Raw genomic sequence first — 20,840 nt, forward strand, 5'->3', positions numbered from 1 at the left:
TAGAAATAACTATCAAACAAGGTAAACACAGTGACTACATAAAACAATAAAAACCCTGATCAGAAGAAGTCAGACTTTAAATACTTTAGCTAAACATGGCCTGGTATGCGCCCATTTTTCTAATTTTAAATTTGCAGTGTTGGACAAAGTGTTTGTTCCCTTTGGCGATGTCAACCCTCTCCTGGTTGTCAGGGAATTAGAATGGCAAGTGAGACTTCAAGCTGGCAAGCCCCAGGGCTCAATGCAACTTTAATTATGAAATGTTTAAGAAAATTGATGATGCCCACAAAGTGGTCAGGGTTCTTTTTATATTATTTTGAATTTATGACTGTTACTGTAGTTGCACATATTCACATGTTTGCAATGTCTAAAGTGTACATTTTAAATGTAGTTTCTGATTTAGTTTGTGTTTTAAAATAGTAAATTTGTCTGATTTTTTTCTGATCAAGGATTTAATTTTATGTATAATATATAATATATTTATATGATATATATGCATGATATATAATAGATATATATAATGTGTAAATAATATAAATATATAATGTATATGTTGCATATAATTAAAAAACAAGGACTAAGAGCACTGTTCATCCCTAGCCAGGCAATACTGTTGTCTCTTGTGAAGTCATGTTTACTGAATTTGGAAACTATGCCGAAAATGTAGTAGAACATGTTATCAGTGGCTTTTTCTGGCAGTTCTTTTAGGTTCAGGTCTGTGTCCACAGTATTCTTGTGACTGACCAGGTATATTTGCTTTTATTACCAGGACTCCATGCCAGTGTCTACCCTTGTTCTTGGAGATAAGTCAGACACCGTATCAAGTTGTCTTGCACAGAGACTAGGTATGTAAAATAGCTTTGAATGCGTGCTGAAAATGAAAAAAAAACTGTTAAAGTTTTAATCCTAAAGGTGTAATGAACCAGAAGGCATATTGAAAATTGAGCTGGATTTGTACTACTCTGCCTCTGTGAATTAAAACTCTCAGTACTGGCTTTTAAAATCCTTCTAGGAGATGCTTATGTATGACATCTGTTTTAAAGCAAACAAGTGAAACACAATATTCTTAAGAGCAGGTAATCAAAAATAAACAATTGCAGACTATTTATTCAAGATTCTCATCTTAAAAAATGTATAGTACCGAATGGTACTTGTGTAGTTTTTTGAAAAATAAGGCAGCTAGGCCTTGCTTAATGTGCAATATCTCACAACCCAAAAGCTAACCTAACTTTAAACTGGTATTTACTTTAACCCAGGTGGTAATTTTTTAAACACCCTTATTGAATTATTACTTGGAACACAGGCAAACTTAGATTTATGTAAAACCAATCAGGCCATATTAAGTTCACATTTACAAATGTTATACTTCACATATACTGTTCCATAATCATTCCCACATTCCTTATATAAATTGTTCAATTCCTGCATTTTCTTATAACTCATTCTCCCTCAAAACATTTTCTGCATGTATTACCACAATATCCATTTTTCCTATGTAATTTACACCTACCCTTCTCTAAAGATCACATATGCCATTCCTTTATCTGTTACAATATCCACTACTTCAAATATGGTTGGTTTAGACTTTGGTTTCCATTTTCTAGTAATTGCTTTTTGGCAATAATTAAACTTAACAAGACCTTACTATGTCATGGCAATTCAGATCCTGTGTCCCATCTGAAAAGAATCCTTTCCTTAGTTGCACTTATTGCTTGTAAACAAAATAAAGCACCCAAAATCCAGGGACTATGTCACGAACAGTTTAATCACAAGAAATAACGCTGAAATATTCACAACACGTTTTCGTCCTTGACTTCATCAGATGATCACTCCGGCGGGCACAGGGAGTCTTGATGGATTCCCACACATTACTGTTTGTGGAGAGACTGGAAACCATGTTGCTGAAGGTTTGCAAGACACACAAAACGGGATTAATTCTTCGAACTTTGGGACTAATGCTAGGGATCAAACAGGTACTGTGCAGCAGTTGAGAGACATTCTCAATGTCAAATATGATTTTGGTAAAAGGAATTTCAACAAAAGTGTTGGTAGAACATATATTCAAATGTTGGAGGGCTTTGATTATTGTTTGTACAAGTATAAAATGCTTGAAATGGATAATGCATATTTGAAACACTGTTTGGAATTAAAAATTGTTCCTAAGGGTCTTAGAGTTTGTAAATATCCAAATAATGTTGTGGATGGTACTGCATTTCATCAGCAGCTGATTACTGCTTTTGATAATTGTGGCTTTGAGATAATGAGGGCTATAATACTAAACAATAAATGTGAAATGGAAAAAAGGTTTAACCAAGTTGAACATCTAAATAAAGACATTACTCGAGATTTGCTTTTTACTGTTGAGGAGCATAAGAACAAATATTATAAGTTGCTCAAGGATGTAGAAAGTAAATGCTTAGATGTACAAAACAGGAAATTAGGAAAAATTGAAAGAGATGTGAATGAGTATAAAATTAAATCACATTACCCTAAGCGTAGATTATTGGGGAAGAGGGTTGGAACATACAGTATCAGTGAAAATGAAATACCTGTATTTGATGACAATGAAGTAGAAGTTTCAGAGTTTCCACCGCTTAGAAGGTCTGAGAGACTGATGTATAAAGAACCTATTGATTACAGTTCAAAAAACTAGAGAAAATGGGGGCCCCGAGGAAGGAAACAAATGAGGTGGAAGAATTAAATGATGGTTTACATAATGATGGATACAAATGGACATTAAATGATTTTAAAATTTTTAATTATTCTAGTACAACTGTGACAAAACCTGTTTTTGATTTATTTTCGAAAGGCTTTGGATTCATACCTAAACAGAGAACTGACATTTTTAAACTTTTATTAGATATTAAGATATTTATTAGAAAGAAATGCTTAGAAATATTTTTAATGGTGTTTTGTGAAGATAAATTAGTTTGCAAGAGTACTTTCAACCCACCCCTACACCCACAATTAAAGAATTTTGAGTTAGTATTGGAAAATGAATTAAGGAAGTCACTAAGGATGCACAAGGTGCAATCAAATTTATCCTTGGTGGAGCAAGAAACACTCAAATTAGCGAGGAAAAATAAGAACTTAAGCATTATGAAACCCGACACAGGTGGGGGGGTGGTGCTTATGGATCATATTATATATGAGGGCAAGATGCAGGAGATTTTAAGTTATTCTACTAAATATACAAGGATATCTATTAATAAAATAAATGTGGCATACAAAAAAATACATGTGTTATTGAATGATTTATTAATGGATGGATTGATAGATTTAGAGACACATAAATTTCTACATGTTGAAAAACTGAAGGTTTCTTCTATTTTTGGCATACCAAAGGTGCATAAGAATCTAGAAGATCCACCTTTGAGACCAATAGTTTCTGCAGAAGGTTCTATAACAGCCCCTCTAGCAAAGTTTATAGATATAAAGGTGAAGAAGGTGCTTATGAACAGTACTTGTATACTGCAGGATTCTTGGGACCTTTTGTAAAAGTTGGATAAAACCTTATTTTCCAAAGATTTGGTCTTTGCTACCATAGATGTGGTTGATTTATTCACTAGTATTCCCCATGACATAGGCCTTGAATGATTTGAAGAAGTTTTAGTAGGATTTTCAGGAGTCACACACAATGATTTTAGAACAGTTCTGGTTCTATTGGTGGTGGTATTAATAAACCATTTTATATTTTTTGAAGGAGAATATTTTAAGCAATGTAAGGGAGTTGCTATGGGGGCACATTGTGCTCCTACTTATGCAAATATTATGTCATATTGGGAAAATACGTATTTATTAACTTCGGTTTTTAGTAAATTTTGGACATTCTATGGTAGGTTTTTAGACTATTTATGTTTTTTATGGAAAGGAAATGAGGATGAATTTAACTTATTTATTGAATTTTTAAATGGTACGACCAAATTTTTAAAATTCACATACAAATTTGATACCCAAAGGTTAAATTACTTGGATGTAAATATTACTAAGACCAAAGAAGGTTTTAAGTCTAAAATTTATAGAAAAGAGACTTTTTCGAACTCATATTTGCATTACACCAGTTCGCATCCATCTCACCAAAAGAGAAGTGTAATGAAAGGTCAATTAGTTCGTCTTAGTAGAATGACCTCTGATGACACTATTTACAATATTGAATGTGGAATTTTGAAAAGTTTATTTTTAAATAGAGGCTATCTGGGTGAACTTTTTGACCAAGTATGTAGTGAGGTTACTAGTGAAAGAAGAGGCAAGTTTGCACCTATTTTAGGCAAGGGTGAAACTTGTTTAAGACAAGAGTTAAAAGTGGTGTAAAATATGAAACCGGTATTACTACAACCTATGATGGGCAGTCAGGAATAGTTAAAAGAATTATTAATAAAGAATGGAACAATTTTGCTAGATTATCTGACTTAAACCACATTTTTGACAACGAATTAAAATTTATTTACAGGAGGGGTACCAACATTAAGAACATTTTAGAGAGAGGGACAAATGAAAGAATGTTTGAAAATGTTACTAGGAAAAAAGTAGGGTTGTTTAAATGTGGAAGGTGTAGTTATTGTCCACACCTCACTGTAGGAGAATCACTATATTTACCGAGTAGACAAAGGAAATTAACATTAGGAGCATTTAATTATAACACTAAGGGTATTATATATTTAGCTACCTGTACAAAATGTGATTCATTTTATATAGGGAAACGTGAAAGAATGCTAAAGCAAAGAATTTATGAGCATCTTTATGACATTCGGACTAAAAAAGAAAACCATGCACTGTACAAACATACCATTGTATGTAAATCTGCAACATATAGATTTTTTGTTTTAGAAAGTGTGTTAGTGGACCCTAGAGGTGGGAATTGGGAAACATTAGCAGAATATAGAGAATTATTTTGGCAAATTATATTAGAAGCCAACAGAACACCTGGTCTTAATGAAATGATTTCACTTATGCCAGTTTTAAAATTGAGGTCTGCCAAATTATAGTGTTGTTTTTAACATTCATTTGGGTATATTTTACATGAATTTTCTCAGTACAATACGTTATGGATTTTTAGAAATGGTTTTATAAATTATCTATGCACATGTATTTATATATTATACACATTTATACATTTATTAATATGTAATTATTTTAACTGATTATGATTATCACAGTGGTGTGTGTGTGTGTGTGTGTGTGTGTGTGTGTGTGTGTGTGTGTGTGTGTGTATATATATATATATATATATATATATATATATATATATATATATATATATAATTTTTTTTTTTTTTTAAATTGTCTTTGAAATTGTTTTATTGGATCTGTTTTGTTACTGGTTATTTTGTAATTAGTTCAATATATTTAAGGTGAGTTCACTGGAGTGATATCATCTGATGAAGTCAAGGACGAAAACGTGTTGTGAATATTTCAGCGTTATTTCTTGTGATTAAACTGTTTGTGACATAGTCCCTGGATTTTGGGTGCTTTATTTTGTTTACAAGTGACTTTTTGCACCTGCCGTTCCTTTTTGTTTGCAGTTATTGCTTGTCCAGTATTTCTAGCAGAGTACTCTGTAGGGAATTTTTAAATCTGCCAACTCATTACACTGTGAGACAATATGCCACATATCCCAAGTACCTCTTTTTTATTACACCTCCAACATTTGCTGTCTACCTGATGAAAAGAGACTACTTGAGATATAAAAGTACCTATGCAAGCACTTCTGGCAAAAATTCTAAACCTCCTCAATTTATTTTGCACAGTACATATAAATACTCAGATTTAGGAGCCATGTACGTGTCCTCCTTTTGTTCCTTTGTGAATTGCTTGTCTAATCTCTCTTCACAGTCTTTTCTTACATCCTCTGTGCAGTATTTTATATATGCTACTAATTATACATTTTTAACAGCAGCTTCTGTTCCATATTCATTTAAAAATTCAACCAGTGCACATCTTTCTTTTAGAATTGTACTATCCCGTTCTCTTTGCCTATAGTCTGTTAATCCCGGATAGGGAAAGGAGACTGTAGCTTGCGGTCCAAATGTCTTCTTGGTCTTTTCCCATTCTATTACCTTTCCATCTTTAATTATTTACCTTAATTCCTTTGTCATCTCTTTGAGTAGATTCCAGCCCCCACTTGCGTATTTTCTGTACCCCTAATCACATTCCTTCCTTTTGGCAGAATCTGATTTCTTGGTTCTTTATATACTTTCTGCTATTTTATGAATATAATGTTATTCTCCATAAGGATCTGCATCCAAAATATCACTCTTTCCTTATTTCTTGAATTATCCCCCTGCTTCATCATCATCCTTTCCACTTTGAATTATAGGTTTCTGATTGTGTTTGTATATAATAATCGAAGAGTATTAACTGTTTAGCTCTAAAATATCCCTTTAGATCAGGTAATCGTAAATGACCTCCTCCTATTGGAAGGATCAATTTATCCCACTTGACTTTTGCCCTCTTCCGTTCTAAGATAAAAAGTTTCAACTGTTATTAATTGCTATCCACAACTTCTGGTTGATGAAAATATGCTGGACCTGTTTATAGAACTGAAGAGACTTTACTGCTTGTATCTTGCTGTCCACATCCACAGGCAAAAGCTTCCAGTTTTTCAGTTTTTGTATTTTTTTTAGTCTCTTCTCACATATCCTTAGCTACCCTAACAGGATCCTTTTAACCTATACTCCTAAGTACTTGATTTTATCCTGTCCCCATAAATGCTGAACCAGTTTGTGTGTAGGTAAGTAGTTTACACCTGTAGCTTTTGTTTTGCCTTCATTAATTTTGTATCCTGAAAAATTAGAACTGTCTGAAAATGTTTCACAACACTGAGATACCCTTTTTAGGTTCTATCCGGTACAAATTAATGTAATCTGCAAATAAAGCCAACTTTTCTTGAATACCACACTAATTATATAATTGTATTTTTGAGTCCTTTATTTTTTGCTAGTGGTTCTAAATGTAACCCAAATAAAAAGGAAAGCGAACACCCCTGCCTGTTTCCTCTGTTTATACACAACTTATCAAAGAGGAACCCTTCCATGTTGATTTTTGCCTCTGATCCCTCACATATCCTTGTAATTACAATAAGGAAATGCAAATGCTTCAATTGTCCTATTCTTAAAATCTCAGCTTAATATGTTGAATGCTTTCTTAGCCTCATGATCCACCAAAAACCGTGCTGTTTTCTTACATTCTGCTTCCCTCTGGATCATCATTGTTAATATAATGTTGGCAAATATTTGCCTTCCCTCCACGAAACCACGGTGATCTATATCTATGAATTTTGGCAGCACCTTTGCCATTCTTTTAGCATTTATAAACATAAGTACTGTATAATCATGGTTTAAAATTGAAATGAGCTTATATGCAGCTGGACCTGATGGGTCTTTACCATTTTTGGGTATCACAGCCACAACTGCTTTTTTTTTTTCCAGAATGTTGGTGCTTCCCCCCTTTTAAAATACTGTTAAAAACTTTTCAGATCTTTATCACTTTCTTCCTCCTAGCTTCCATACTTCCACCAGAATACTGTCTATTCCCACAGAGTTTCCAGCAGATTAGTTATACATCACCATTTTTTTTATCTCATCAGCTCCTGTTTTAACTGTAAATAGTTGAACCTCATTAGCATCTAATATTGGCATATTCAAGTCTTCCGTAAATATTTCCAAGGCAACCCCAAGTCTTTGATAATAATCTCTGTTAAACAGAAATTACTTTCGTACATAAAACCAGATCAAAGCAGAAGACATAAAGTTTCAACAGTTCTCCCAGATAGTGTGCTGTTAATACAAAGATCTTCTCTACTGGGTTCTGTTACATAATATTCTGAGTACCATAAATAAATATTTTCTGTCCAGTGTAACCAAATATATTGTATCAAAGGTTAGAGTTTGATACCAGTGATATAACCTCTTTAGAAAACCGTTAGCATCTTTAATATAGCTAGAAATTAAAGGTAAATAAGGATCAAGTTTCTTTTCTCTTAAATATTTTCAGTTGCCTATTGATTTTCCAGTAACTATTGGTTGAATAGGAGGATATGAAACATTCTTAATGTACCTTTGGGAGTCCATATAAAGCAGGGTCTACTTGTAACATAGCATACATAGTTAAAATTCTCCATAGTGATAGTATTGTCAAGTTGTAGCTCATATAAAACAAACTTGATCTTATAACTCAAGGTGTTGACAGAGATAGAATTAACTTTCAAGTTGAAGTGTCAAGCAAAACTGCATTTGCAGCTCTTGGTGTCAAGCAAAACATCATTCACAGCTCTTAGTCTCTCTTATTCATTAGTACAATTGTTCCTCCCTTACCAGTTTGTTTAATAATCAAATCAGGATTGTCAACTTCCATAATGCTAAACTTTCATCACTGCTTGGATTATAAAACTTTTTAGATGATGAATTTTCATAAATATTATACAATAGTTCACACACATTATAACAAGCAGTGGTGACTGAGGACTTCCAAGATGGCTGCACAGCAAGTAACAGCTTAATTTCAGCTCTCCCAATGTAAAAGCAAACTCCGATAAAAGAGCCAGTGAAATTATCCTTTCGGATAAATTTCAGTAAGTAGTTGCTAAGTGCACTGCTTGGATGCCAGCAAAAAAGACATTAGAGAACCTGAAAGAAAATCATTCACAAAAGCTTAGGAGAAAACACTAATTGGGAGGAATTCTGCAGCTGTTCAGCAAAAAGCTATGTACCCTCCAGCTGTGGCATAAATCATAACTTCCAGTAACCTAGAGGAAGAATTAAGTTTAAATGTATTCGGACCCGATTAAAATAAAGAAGACACTGAAGGAGTATATCCACTTAAATAACAAAAGGTTGGAAAAAAATGGAATAAGCTTTAAACAGATGAGATAAAACTGCAAAAGTAGGAGGCCGAAATAAAGAAAAGGCAGGCTGTATATGAGACTGCACAAGAAGAGATGTTTCAAAAGAGTTGGAGGACAGAGCACATGAGGAAAACCTGAGACTTTCTGGTGTACCAGTGAAGCTCGAAGGAACAGACTTTAACTTCATGAAAGCACAAAGAAGCAACTGGACTGGTACTCCACAGCAGGAGAGGTTAATTGAAAGGGCACATTGTGTGTGTGCTCCAAACCTGGCCATGAGAAAGCAACAGAGACCTTTTAATAGTAAAGATGCAATCCTACCCGCAGAAAAAGTAGATTCTGACAAAACCTATTGCAGAAGGGCAGAATACTAAAAGTAGAGTGTTTGTGGAAAATTATCACTCACTGTACACCCAGCAGAAGAAGAGTATGTTTATTCCATTAATCGGGGCATGTCAAGAAGCAGGTGTGAGATTCAAACTCTTGTATCCAGCTATTTTCTGAAAGCACTTTCCTGGGTAGTCTAAATCTTTTTTTTTTTTTTTTATGTAGAACATGCTAAAGAGGAAAAACAAAAGTTTGTCCAACAGAAGAAGACTCTGCTTCTTTCTCTTCTGGTAATAAAGCGTATAGAGAGATTGTGCCACTAAATCCTTTTCCAATGTTGTAAAGGAAAATGCTTGAGAGATGGAAAAAAGCATAAGAATTGATTAGAAGAACTGGGAGTACATTGGAAATAATCAGGTACTGGATTTGGGAAATGGAGATCAACAGGAAGAAAACCAGCAACTTGGAAATTGACAAATGTGGTATTACAAAGCATTAATCGTATTTGTAAAACTTGACAGAACAGGGAAACCTGGAAATAGAACTTTTTTGACTGTTAAACTTGTAGGGGACACCAAAGTGCATGCCCTAATTCATGTTATTTAATGTTTGAAAGAACTTTTAGAAGACAACTTTTAGAAGAGGAAGGAAAGAGTTGACTAACAAAATTTTAACAGTAGCACTTTTATAATTCTAACATTATCTGCATGCTATAAAGTAAAGCTTTCTCAATTTGAGTGTGATAGGGATACTAAAGTAAACAAGTGACAGTGTTTGTTTATCCTTTTTTTTTTCCTTGTTCAATTTTAAGAAATCCAGGCACTGCAGTGTAAAAGAAGAAAGTCTGATCAAAAGAGCATGATGCAAGAAACAATTATGTGCTTTTTCTTATGCTTGCATAGAGGAATGATTAAGGCCCTTGGCTTGGTCTAGTAACAAGGTTTAAAGGAAAGCAAATAAAGAACATTATGATAAAAGGTTTTCTTCTAGCAAATGAGTGCTTGTAAAGGCAACTGTTTATCTGGTCCTTGTGTCTCCATGGAAACTCTCTGATAAGAGGCAAAAAACTGGATACATCTTTCTTTCAGTGCCTAGGAGATGTTTTCTGAAAGCATCCAAGTGTTTTTCAATTGGAGAGAGAAATAAAGATAATTTATTTGCATTTGTTTACCAGGAATGTCCACTGGGCTGAAGTGAGCTCATTTTCAGTGGAGGCCCGGGGAGAAAAGAACCACATGAACACATAACATACAACAGAAAATTCGCAGTCACGGTTAACATAAGTATCTGTTCAGTACATTACTTTGAGTACATAAAACGTGTACAGATACAGTTAAGCAAAAGTAGAAGCCAAATATTAGCAACTACATTAATTACAGTAGAGTACAAGAGCTAGAGTTAAATGTACATATAAAATGTTATTGACATGTTTTCTTAGTATACCTTAATATTCTTACTACATACTAGAAGTTAACACTAATAAAGATTTGTTCTGCAGGATGTATAGTAAAAAAAGGTGAGAGAGTATTTTTCAGTCACATAAGTCAGTAATACAGCTTAGGAGTACATAAGACAAAAACGGACAGCACTTAGTAGAAGCACAGACTGTACCATGCATTTTAGCATGGATGACCTTCTTTATAGGTTAATCCAAGTCTGTCAATGTGGCTGTCAGTCTGGGACAATTATTCCGGTTAGGAGGATTAAACTTCAGTATTTGAAGATGTACTTAGTTTTGTGTTTTAGTATTAAGTTAATAGGTTTTAGGGGGTGTTTTCTGTTTTTGAAAACCCTCAAACAAAACAAGTGTTGCAACATGCAACATATTTTGAATGGATAAGAAAAGAAACAACTGTATAAAAGATCAACCTACCAAACAGTAGTGTATGCATGCAACACAAAAGCTGGAACTAGACCTTAAAAAAAAAGCTGTTTCACATAATAGGTGGGAATAAATACTTCTTAATATAGAAAATGTTGTCATACTATTTAGATGTAAATGGTCTCGCAGATGTATACAAAGAATAAAGAGTAGTGAACTACTTTAAAAAATGTAGAGTGCCAATAGCTGTGCTACAGGAGACCAGTTTGAAAAGAACTGGATGTGTGAATTTAATAAAGGTTTTCAGGACGATTATTCAGCGGAATATCTGAGACAAAGGGGAGTACTTATATTAATTGCAAGAGGAGCTCCAATAGTGATAGGAGTGGATAAATAAAGATGATAATGGTAGATTTGTAGTACTGAGGGGGTCCTGGCATTTGAGGAGGATTACACTGGCATGTATTTATATTCCACCTCAAACTGCTGTAATGGAATTTAAGAAAATTCTGGGAGAAGTAATAAGCTTCAGCAGGGAATAACGCTTACAGATAGGGACTGGAATTTGATGTGCATGATGTATCATGGGGGCCCCAAAGGGAAGAGATAACAAAAAAAAAAAAAAAAAAGACATTTTTAAAGAAATTTATGAAAATATTTGGCATGGAAGATGTGAATTCAGTAGTAAGATTTCTGGGTGAATTTACATATTATTCCCAAGATACAAAAACTAGGCTAGGCTAGATAGAACTGAAAGTTTTGATACACCGCCAATAAATATTTCATATCACACGCCAATAATTAAAATTTAAGGTAATGAAATAAAAATAAGACTCTCTTGATTGAATGACTGGTGTAAAAATACTTCTACATTTAAGTGTTAGAGCATGAACTCTTTGGCATTTAAATTAAATTCATATTTCTAACAAGTTAGTTTCACTAATGTTACCATCAACAGCTGGGACAAACATCATTTCTTTACTTAAGTTTATGTTCAGTCTTCTTAAGAAAGTAATTGGAGAAATTGAGGACATAATGTTTGTGTTACTTGCTCATGTTCAATCAACTTCTGGTACATGGCTTCACATAAACTCTTCTCCCTTTTCCTCTGCTTCTTCCCCATTATTGCTGTGGGCCATCTTTGTACTTAGTCCCTCCCGTGTATAAAGCCTAAAAAATTGTTGTTGACCAAATTATTGCTGCTAGCCGTCTTGTCTGTTTTCTGAGATTAAATGCATGAGTGAGTAAACTCTCTTTGTTCAGTTGTCTACTGTACTTGCTGTGCATTTTCAATAATTGCAACATCACTATTGGGTACTACACACCCATTCCAACAGAGGTTCATTTAGATACAAATCAGATGTTCTACGTGTTTCACTGTTGCAGTCATTACATTTGGGTTATCTGCTTGCAGATAGCCCTCAGTTGGCCTGATTAAGAAAGTCTTGGGTCCTGTGTCAGTTGCTGTTGCTTCTTCCATGACGTCAGGTTGTCAGGGGTATAAGACATGCAGCCAACGCCATTACATCAGTCTTTCTTGCCGTGCAGTGCCCGAAGCAGAAGCAGTTCGCAAGTGCCAGTCAGCCGACTCCTGAAATTTTCGTTTTCGAGTTTCAGAACCGAAGTCTTCAACTAAAGCCAAGTACCCCGTTGGGGAAACTTTTTCTTGCTCCTTACCAATGTCAGTAACAGTTAATAATTGCAGTACTTGTGGAAAGCAAATACCTCATAAAGATTTTCATTCGTACTGTATTCCTTTCCTAGGCCCTGACCACGACGTACCTTGCTGTCAGTTTTGTGCATTTTTTAATCAGCGCACTATCCATCGTCAGTGTATTTTCGCCTCTAAATATTTCGGTTCTCTGTTTAATTATCCAGAAATGTCATCTGTTAGCCATGTGACTACCGGGATTCCGAAAAAACTCAAAGTTAAAGTCAAAGACCGGCCGCCGAGGTCCAAAACTGCCGACGACGTTTCTCCTAAGCCAGTCGCCAGTACTCTGAGGAGCTTTCGCAGCCCCTGATACCCGTTATTTCTGATTCAGAAGCTTCTACTGAGACCCATTCGGAGTCCAGTATGCCGCGAGATGCTTAAACTATGGAACCCATGGATGTCTCTACCTTGGATGGGTCTGGAGCCGCTGTGCAGGCACCGGCTTCTGAGGGTGTATTCAGGCCTATTGACTTGCATATTAAACCGACGCCTCCTTCTTTATTTAGGCCTAAATCTCGATCCATGCCTAAAAAAATGACGCCCAGGACACATGCTCAGGCCTCTATACCTAAAAAAACAAGAATGACTGAAGATCTAATAACTCTAATCAGGGGTAGCCAACCCCCCCCCCCCTTCTAAGATGCCTAGGACTGAAGTTGATTATGAATCTTCTGATCAGGATTCTGTTTTTTCTGATTTTTCTGATTATCTGGATTTGCCCTTATCTACTTATGAAGATTCTGATGCAGAGGACTCCATTCCCTCTGCTTCCCCATCCTGAGGATTTTTCTTTTGGGGAAACCTTACATACTCTAAGGGAGCATTTCCACTGGGAAAGCCAGGATTTTTCTGATTCAAAAAATAGGCTTAGGGATTTCCTCCTACCTAAGCATAGCCCTGTAGCTATTCCTCATGTACTAGACATTTGTTGTTGATGCTTTTTCGGAATCCAGTTTGGCCCCTGATTCCCTACCTCCTGCTCCCAGAAAACCTGACAGATACTACAAGGTCCCTGAGTCCCAAAAGTTCCTTTTTAAAAATACTATTGCAGATCCAGAGACTATTTCACAGGGGCCCAAGGGCATTAAGGCTTCTACTGCTAAAAATCCTATCCCTTCTGATAGACTCCAGGGTGCTGGATAGATGGGGTAAGAAGGTTTACACTTCTGCAACTTTGGCCATTAGGGCTTTAAACTGCCAGTTTCATATGTTAAAGTATCAGCACCATGTTATTGGACTGCTTAAACAGAAAATGATGATGATTCTTGACTGTGTGGAAAATAAAGAATTACATGATTTAATGCATTCTGCTGACCAAGTTGGAAAACATACTTTGCAATGTGGTTTTGATTGATTAGATGCCTCTTGCAGGGCTGCTGTTACTGGGTCTGTGCTCAGAAGGCATGCTTGGCTTAAGGAGCAATCTTTGCTTGATCATGTTGAAGCTAAATTGTTGGATGCTGCTTTAAGTCAGGATTGCCTGTTTGCCAACAAGGTTGAGGAAGTTCTTAAAAACATGGAAGATGAAGCTAAATCTATGCAAACTTAAGATTTTTTACAAGTTCAGCCTCCTAGATTTAGTAGGAACTGGCCCTCTAAGAATTGGTCCTTTCCAGCCCCTTCCAGGTCTTCTCAAGCCAAACCCAGACACAGCAAAATCCCCAGGTTTCAGTCCCAGTGGACACACAGAACTAAGCAGTGGGGGCCTCCACTTCCAAATCTGGGAATAGTAAGACTCCCCCCTATGGTAAACTGTCTCAGTGACTTCCTTTTAAAATTTCCAAGCACTTATCAACTGACTGCCCCTTTGGGGTGAAAGATTGCTCTTCATGCAAAGAATTGGGAACTCATTACCCCAGGACAAATGGGTTCTAAATATAGTGTCTCAGGGATACAGATTTTACTTCCACACGTTGCCAACACCAAACGGATGGCCGGACCTACCCCCAAATCAGTGGGCAGAGGCCCAAAAACAAGTACTTTCTCTCTTAAGCATGGGGGCTATTCAACTGGTACCAGAAGTGGAAAAGGGACAAGGTTTCTACTCGAGACTTTTCCTGGTACTCAGAAAAGACAATTCATGGCGTCCTGTCCTGGATCTGTCTACTCTAAACACCTTTTTGGAGATTCCAAAATTCAAGATGCTGACTCTTCACCAATTACTTCCTGTGCTAGGCAAAGATGCCTTGTTGGCAATACTAGATTTAAAATAAGCATATCTGCACATCCCAGTCAGGGAATTTTGCAGAAGATACCTCCGCTTCACAGCAGGCTACATGCACTATCAGTTCTCTGCACTGCCCTTTGGCTTATCTACTGTGCCCAGGGTATTCACAAAGTGCCTAGCTCTATTCATTGCATTTTGCAGGCAAAGAAATATTCAAATATATCCATACCTAGACGATTGTCTAATTCGAGCAGAAAGCCAGGACATACTTTTGAATCATCTGGCCTTTGTACAAAGGGTTCTAACTTGTCTGGGGTACACCATAAACGAAAAGAAATCACACCTGGTACCCTGTCAACAAATTATATTCCTGGGAGCAAGCTTGAATACAACTTCCCAGATGGCTTACCTCACGCCAGTGAAACAAATTCATTTGACAACCTACTTCAAACAAGTGGCCACAAAAACCCTGCTGTCTGCAAGACAAATACTGCAAGCTTTGGGGTTCATGGCCTCCTGCATTCTTCTAATTCCATTTGCAAGACTGTATGTGAGGAAACTACAGTGGTATCTAAAAAGCCTATGGTGTCAGCATTCTCAAGACCTAGAAACAATGATTCCTATCGTACCTTGCCTACACCTAGAGTTCCTTAGGTGGGCAGAGGCCTGCCACCAAAACAAGGGACTATCTTTCACATCACCCCCTGCCATCCAAACCCTAACAGACTCCTCAGACTATGCATGGGGGGCTCACCTGGCAGGGAAGTGCATTCAGGGCAAATGGAACCCAAGTCAAATGCACCTGCATATCAATCGAAAAGAAATATTAGCTGTATAGAATGCTCTGACAGCCTTCAAGGACCACGTTCTTCCAGGACAACTAATGGTAAAGACTGACAACACCACTGTTAGGTAGTACATAAACAAGCAGGGGGGTACACATTCTTATCCCCTCTGCAGACTAGTCATGGCATTTTGGAACACAGCCTTGAGCTACCAAGTGCACCAACAAGCTCAATTCCTGCCAGGAAAATTAAATACACTGGCAGACGGACTAAGCAGAAACCTCATGGACCCACACGAGTGGAAACTGGAACCAAGGATTTTCAACATGTTGACAATCCAATGGGGGAGCCCAGATAGGGACCTGTTTGCCTTTCCCCAGAACTACCAGTTGGAGAAATTTTGTGCAAGGACTCCCCACAAACAATCTTAGAAAGTGGATGCTCTGTCCTTCAGCTGGAAAAACCTGTCAGTCTATGCCCCCCCCCCTCTGCCTCTGCTGTCCAAAGTACTACTAAAAATCAAACAGGACAAACCAAGGATGATTTTGATTGCTCCAGACTGGTCGCGCCAACACTGGTACCCCCTCCTGTACAGTGTGTCACTGTTATCTCCATTGCACCTGCCTCAGACTCCTTCCCTGCTGTCTCAGCAGGAGAACCAGATTCTGCACCCTCGGCTTCTAATACTGAACCTTGCAGCCTGGCTAATTACTTAATCTCTCCTTTACCATCCCTCAGCAAACCTGTGATGGACATCATTTTAGAGGCAAGGAGGCCTAGTTCTAGAAAATCTTTTGCTGAAAAATGGAAAAGATTTGATTCTGTGCCTGGAACCAATCTCAAGGGATGAGCACAGCAGTGTCCAATTTACCTTAGATTTTACAATACTTAACTGAGATGCTTCACAAGGGCCTGTCTTTTTCCTTCATTAAAATCCATGCCTCAGCCATTTCAGCTCATTATAACACAGAACCTCCCCTCTTCTCTCATCCACTGCTCAAGAAGTTCCTCAGAGGGGCCAAAGTTTTGAGACCACCCAGGAGAGCTCCAAGCCCAGACTGGGACCTTAATTTTGTCTTGGAGAAACTCACGCTACCTCCTTTTGAGCCAGTTGCTACTGCAGACTTAAATTTTCTTTCTTGGAAAACCGCTTTCCTTTTAGCAATCACTTCAGCTAGAAGGGTATCTGAATTACAGGCCCTTATGGCAGTGGAGCCTTTCATCATCATTCATGCGGACATGGTGTCCCTCAGAACCAATCCATCATTCATGCCCAAGGTAGTATCCTGTGTGGCTCTTAATCAGTCCATTCATTTGCCAACCTTCTTTCCCAATCCACAGAATAAAGGGGAACTGATACTGCATTCCTTACATGTGTACAGACAACTTAGATTGTACTTGGACAGGACTAAACCTCAAAGGAAATCTGAACAACTGCTGGTGGCATTTGCTGCAGGGGCAGAGGGGAAGGCTATTTCAAAGCAAACCATTTCTAAATGGATAAGACATTGCATTCATTTCTGCTATAAGCACCATGGAAAACCTATCCCCCAGGGGATCAGACCTCACTCTACCAGGGCTGCATTTACCTCTACAGCCTTTCTCAGAGGCGTCCCAACCAGGGACATCCTAGAAGCTGCTACTTGGAGTTCTGTACATACTTTCCCCAAGCATTATCATTTGCCAGTTTTCTCTAAATCCAGAGCTGGCTTTGCCACTGCAGTCTTGCAGGGCCTTATAGCTGGCCCTAATGCTATCTAAATTCCTCCTTCCAACCATAGCTTTGGGAATCTACCCAAATGTAATGACTGCAACAGTGAAACACAAAGAACATAGTACAGTTGTGTACACTTACCTTAAATGTAGATGTTCGAGTGTATTCACTGTTGCAGTCCTGGTTACCCTCCCTCCAGCCCCCTAACTTCTTTTGGCTGTACCTCTACTTTCCTTTACTATGCTTAAAAGCCTTTTTGGTGTATTTGCTTTTTTGTTGGAGGTATATCTTCGTACTTTTATATTTAATTGCTCCCCATTAGGTCTTGCACCTGACAGCTGGGGCAAGAAAAACTGATGTAATGGCGTCGGCTGCATGTTTTATATCCCTGATGACCTGACGTCATGGAAGTAGCGACAGCAATCAATGCAGGACCCAAGACTTTGTTAATCGGGCCGACTGAGGGCTACCTGCAAGCAGATAACCCAAATGTAATGACTGCAACAGTGAATACACTCGAACATCTATATTTATGTTAAATGTACACAACTGTACTTTATGACACTACTACACTTCAGAAGAGGATTAACAAATGAAACCGTAGTCAGTGGAGGCAGAGATGTATTGTGAGAACTAGAACCAACAGGTTATCTGTGTTGAATATACAATCTCTGCCTTTGCCATGAGAATATGTTCCCAGTCTTAAAATAATTAATCTCTTTTTAGAGCTTCCTTTGTTTAGCAGATATTAGTTTCTTAAATATAGTCTATCAACTTCTCTCTCAACTTCTTAGTGCAAGAAATCTGAACAAAGCCTAAAATGACTGGGGACAAAGGCCCACAAATGTGGTCAAAATTGCTTTTATAAACTTTGAAAGTCACTATAATAACAGCATCTGCCTTGGCATGCATTTTTTTAGAGGATTTCAGTCTGAAACTAAAATGTATGTCATTATTTAGTGACTTTGATCCTCAGTGATTTGCTAGAAAACCACAAATGTTGGGAGGAACAGACCAAAAATGTGGATATTCTACATACCTGGACAGTTGAGAGCTATATCTGTCAATTATATCAGAATATTCTTTTTAGTATGGTCAGAGAAAAACAGGAGAAATGACCTAATTTTGTAAGTTATTAATCTCAGAACAAGTCATTCATGAGTAACATATAGTCATGGTTTAGCTTTAAGTTTTTGCCTCTTCTTAAGAAATGCAGTATACTTAGCATAAGTTGGCACCTTAGTGACACACACACCTCTTGGTACAGTACCTATCCCCAAATACTCCGTGAAACTAAGATGCTGCAGTTGAAGTCTTTTATAGCTCTGGACCTTAAATTCAAAGTTCTTAAGGGAAAGAAGCAAGTTTATAGAAAGGGTGTTCATGTCGACTGTCATTCTTTCCTTCATTAAACAATCCACTTCTGAATCAACATTTATCTGACACAATTAAAAAGTCAATCTCGCTTCTAAAACCAATGCTTGCATAATAAGATATACAGGTGTACAGAGAGATTACATTTGCTTTTGTTTTAGTTGTTTTTTTTTTCCATGGTCTGCTTAGCTAAATGTAACATTCTAAAATAGAAACAAACAAGCCAGAAGTAACGACATCCAGATAAGTAAACAAAAATATATTTAATATGTAAAATACAGCAATGCTTTTGAGTCTAGCTCTTCATCTGTGCATATCCAAACGCCATTACATTCAATTAATTTATAGCAGCCCTCTAATTAAACAAAATGAATACATTTAGGATTGCTATTGTTCTAGTAATCATTTTATTGGTCTGATTGTAGTAGCAATATTTAAACTAGGAAATGTACCAGCTCTAAAATCCTTTTCTATTCTGCCATTTCTATCTGTAACAGTAAATACCCCCTTCTTTTATCGTTAAAAAAAAAAAAAAAAAAAAAAAAAAACATTGTAGTACTCTGAATTTAAACTCATGATTACTTCCTTTCTCTGACATGTTTATACAAGGCATTGGTGTGTATATGCCTACAAATATTAGAAAGATGTTCACAAATTGCATCTCAAGTCTTCTGGTACTCATACCAGTATAAAAACAAGTACATTTAGTTCACGTTGCCAGATAAACTGTATTGACAGTTATACATGTAGCAAAGTATTTAAATATAAAATGTTTCCTGTCCTAGGATGATTAAATTTGAACTCAGTAGAAATAACATTGCAAAAAGTACAAATATAGTAAGGTTTAGTTCTCCAAGGTTTCCTTGTTGTGTTAGAATGCTGGGCCCATCCCTGCCGAAGCAGCTGCTACCATTAGTAAGATGGTCAGCCCCATCTTTCATGGCAAAGAAACAACACCAAGTACTGTACCTCAATTTTGTTTTAGATTTGAGTAGTTTACTGGGGCTGGCTCTGAGTTTAATTCAAGCTGTTGATGCCTCTTCTAAAGTAGTTTCTGGTAGAAGAGGGATTCCTCTTTTCCTGTAGAGATTCAAGATTCTAAATGTGAACAGGAAGATACAGGGACAGATTAATTTTCTTCCCTCAGATTTCTGATTCAGAATCTGATGAGAGCTCAGATTCTGATTCTCCCTGTCAGGGGTTTCTCTTTCTCCAAGACTGTTGCTAGAAAATGGCAGTGTTTTCAGTGGGAGAACACTGAGGTTTCTCAGTCCCTCAGAAAATCACTGAGGTTTCTCAGTTCCTCAGAAAATATTAGTTGTTACAGAAGGATTTTCTAGAACCTACACCCATTACTGTTGTCCGCTATAAAGGATATGTGTTACTGCCTGCAGTTTTCCTGTTAGTCAGCCGTCTGCCCCTAAAAAGGCAGGTAAGGTGTATATATTCCTGAGTATTTTAAAGTTTTATACACTATTCCCAAACCTGATCCAGCAACCATAGCCTTAGTTGATCCCACTGCTGCTTAATTGCAATCCTACTGTTTCCAATAAGGATGAGAAAATTGATAGGTTTGGGGATAAAAGTGTATACTTCTGCATAGGTTCATAGATAGGTACTAGGCTATCGGCCTTGGGGCCTGTACAAGCCCAGCCAAAAAGGTACCCTGACTTTTGCCACCCAAGAAAATGATTTTCCTGTGCCACTGTCAAGCAGAGCCACAGAGGTGATCCCCGGGGTGAATTTCTTATTTGCCCATCCAATCATCAAGATTTTTCTTGAAGAGTGCTAATGAGGAGCTTTGTTTGATATAGACACGTTTATTCCAGAGTATGGGACGTCTCTGGGACAGGAATCTAATCCTCCAGCATGTTCTGTTTATTGTGGTGACCAGGTTTAGGTCCCTAGAGCATGTAGCTCGGAGGGATTGAGATTTCTTTAAGTGGAGCATGTCCAACAGTTCTGGGTTTGACATAGCTTTGTATGTTAGGCAGAGATCACCTCTGAGTAGGCGATATGCGATGGAGTAAAGCTGGAGTTTTTTGAGACGGTCTGCGTAGGGCATCTGTTTGAGGCCGGTAATCCTCTTTGTGAG

General features: G+C 37.1%; 1 protein-coding gene across 1 annotated transcript in view; it reads left to right on the top strand.

Moving 5' to 3' along the window:
* The window catches only part of PSMG4 (proteasome assembly chaperone 4), a 123,257-nt gene that overhangs the window by 29,741 nt on the left and 72,676 nt on the right, over positions 1-20,840 (top strand). The window contains exon 2 of the mRNA XM_044081517.1: positions 770-845. Coding sequence (XP_043937452.1) covers positions 770-845 — 76 coding nt within the window. The remainder of the gene's footprint in view (positions 1-769; positions 846-20,840) is intronic.

This window comes from Protopterus annectens, chromosome 8.part0 (assembly GCF_019279795.1).
Source record: "Protopterus annectens isolate FY-2018-M chromosome 8.part0, PAN1.0, whole genome shotgun sequence".
Classification (NCBI taxonomy): Eukaryota; Metazoa; Chordata; order Ceratodontiformes; family Protopteridae; genus Protopterus; species Protopterus annectens.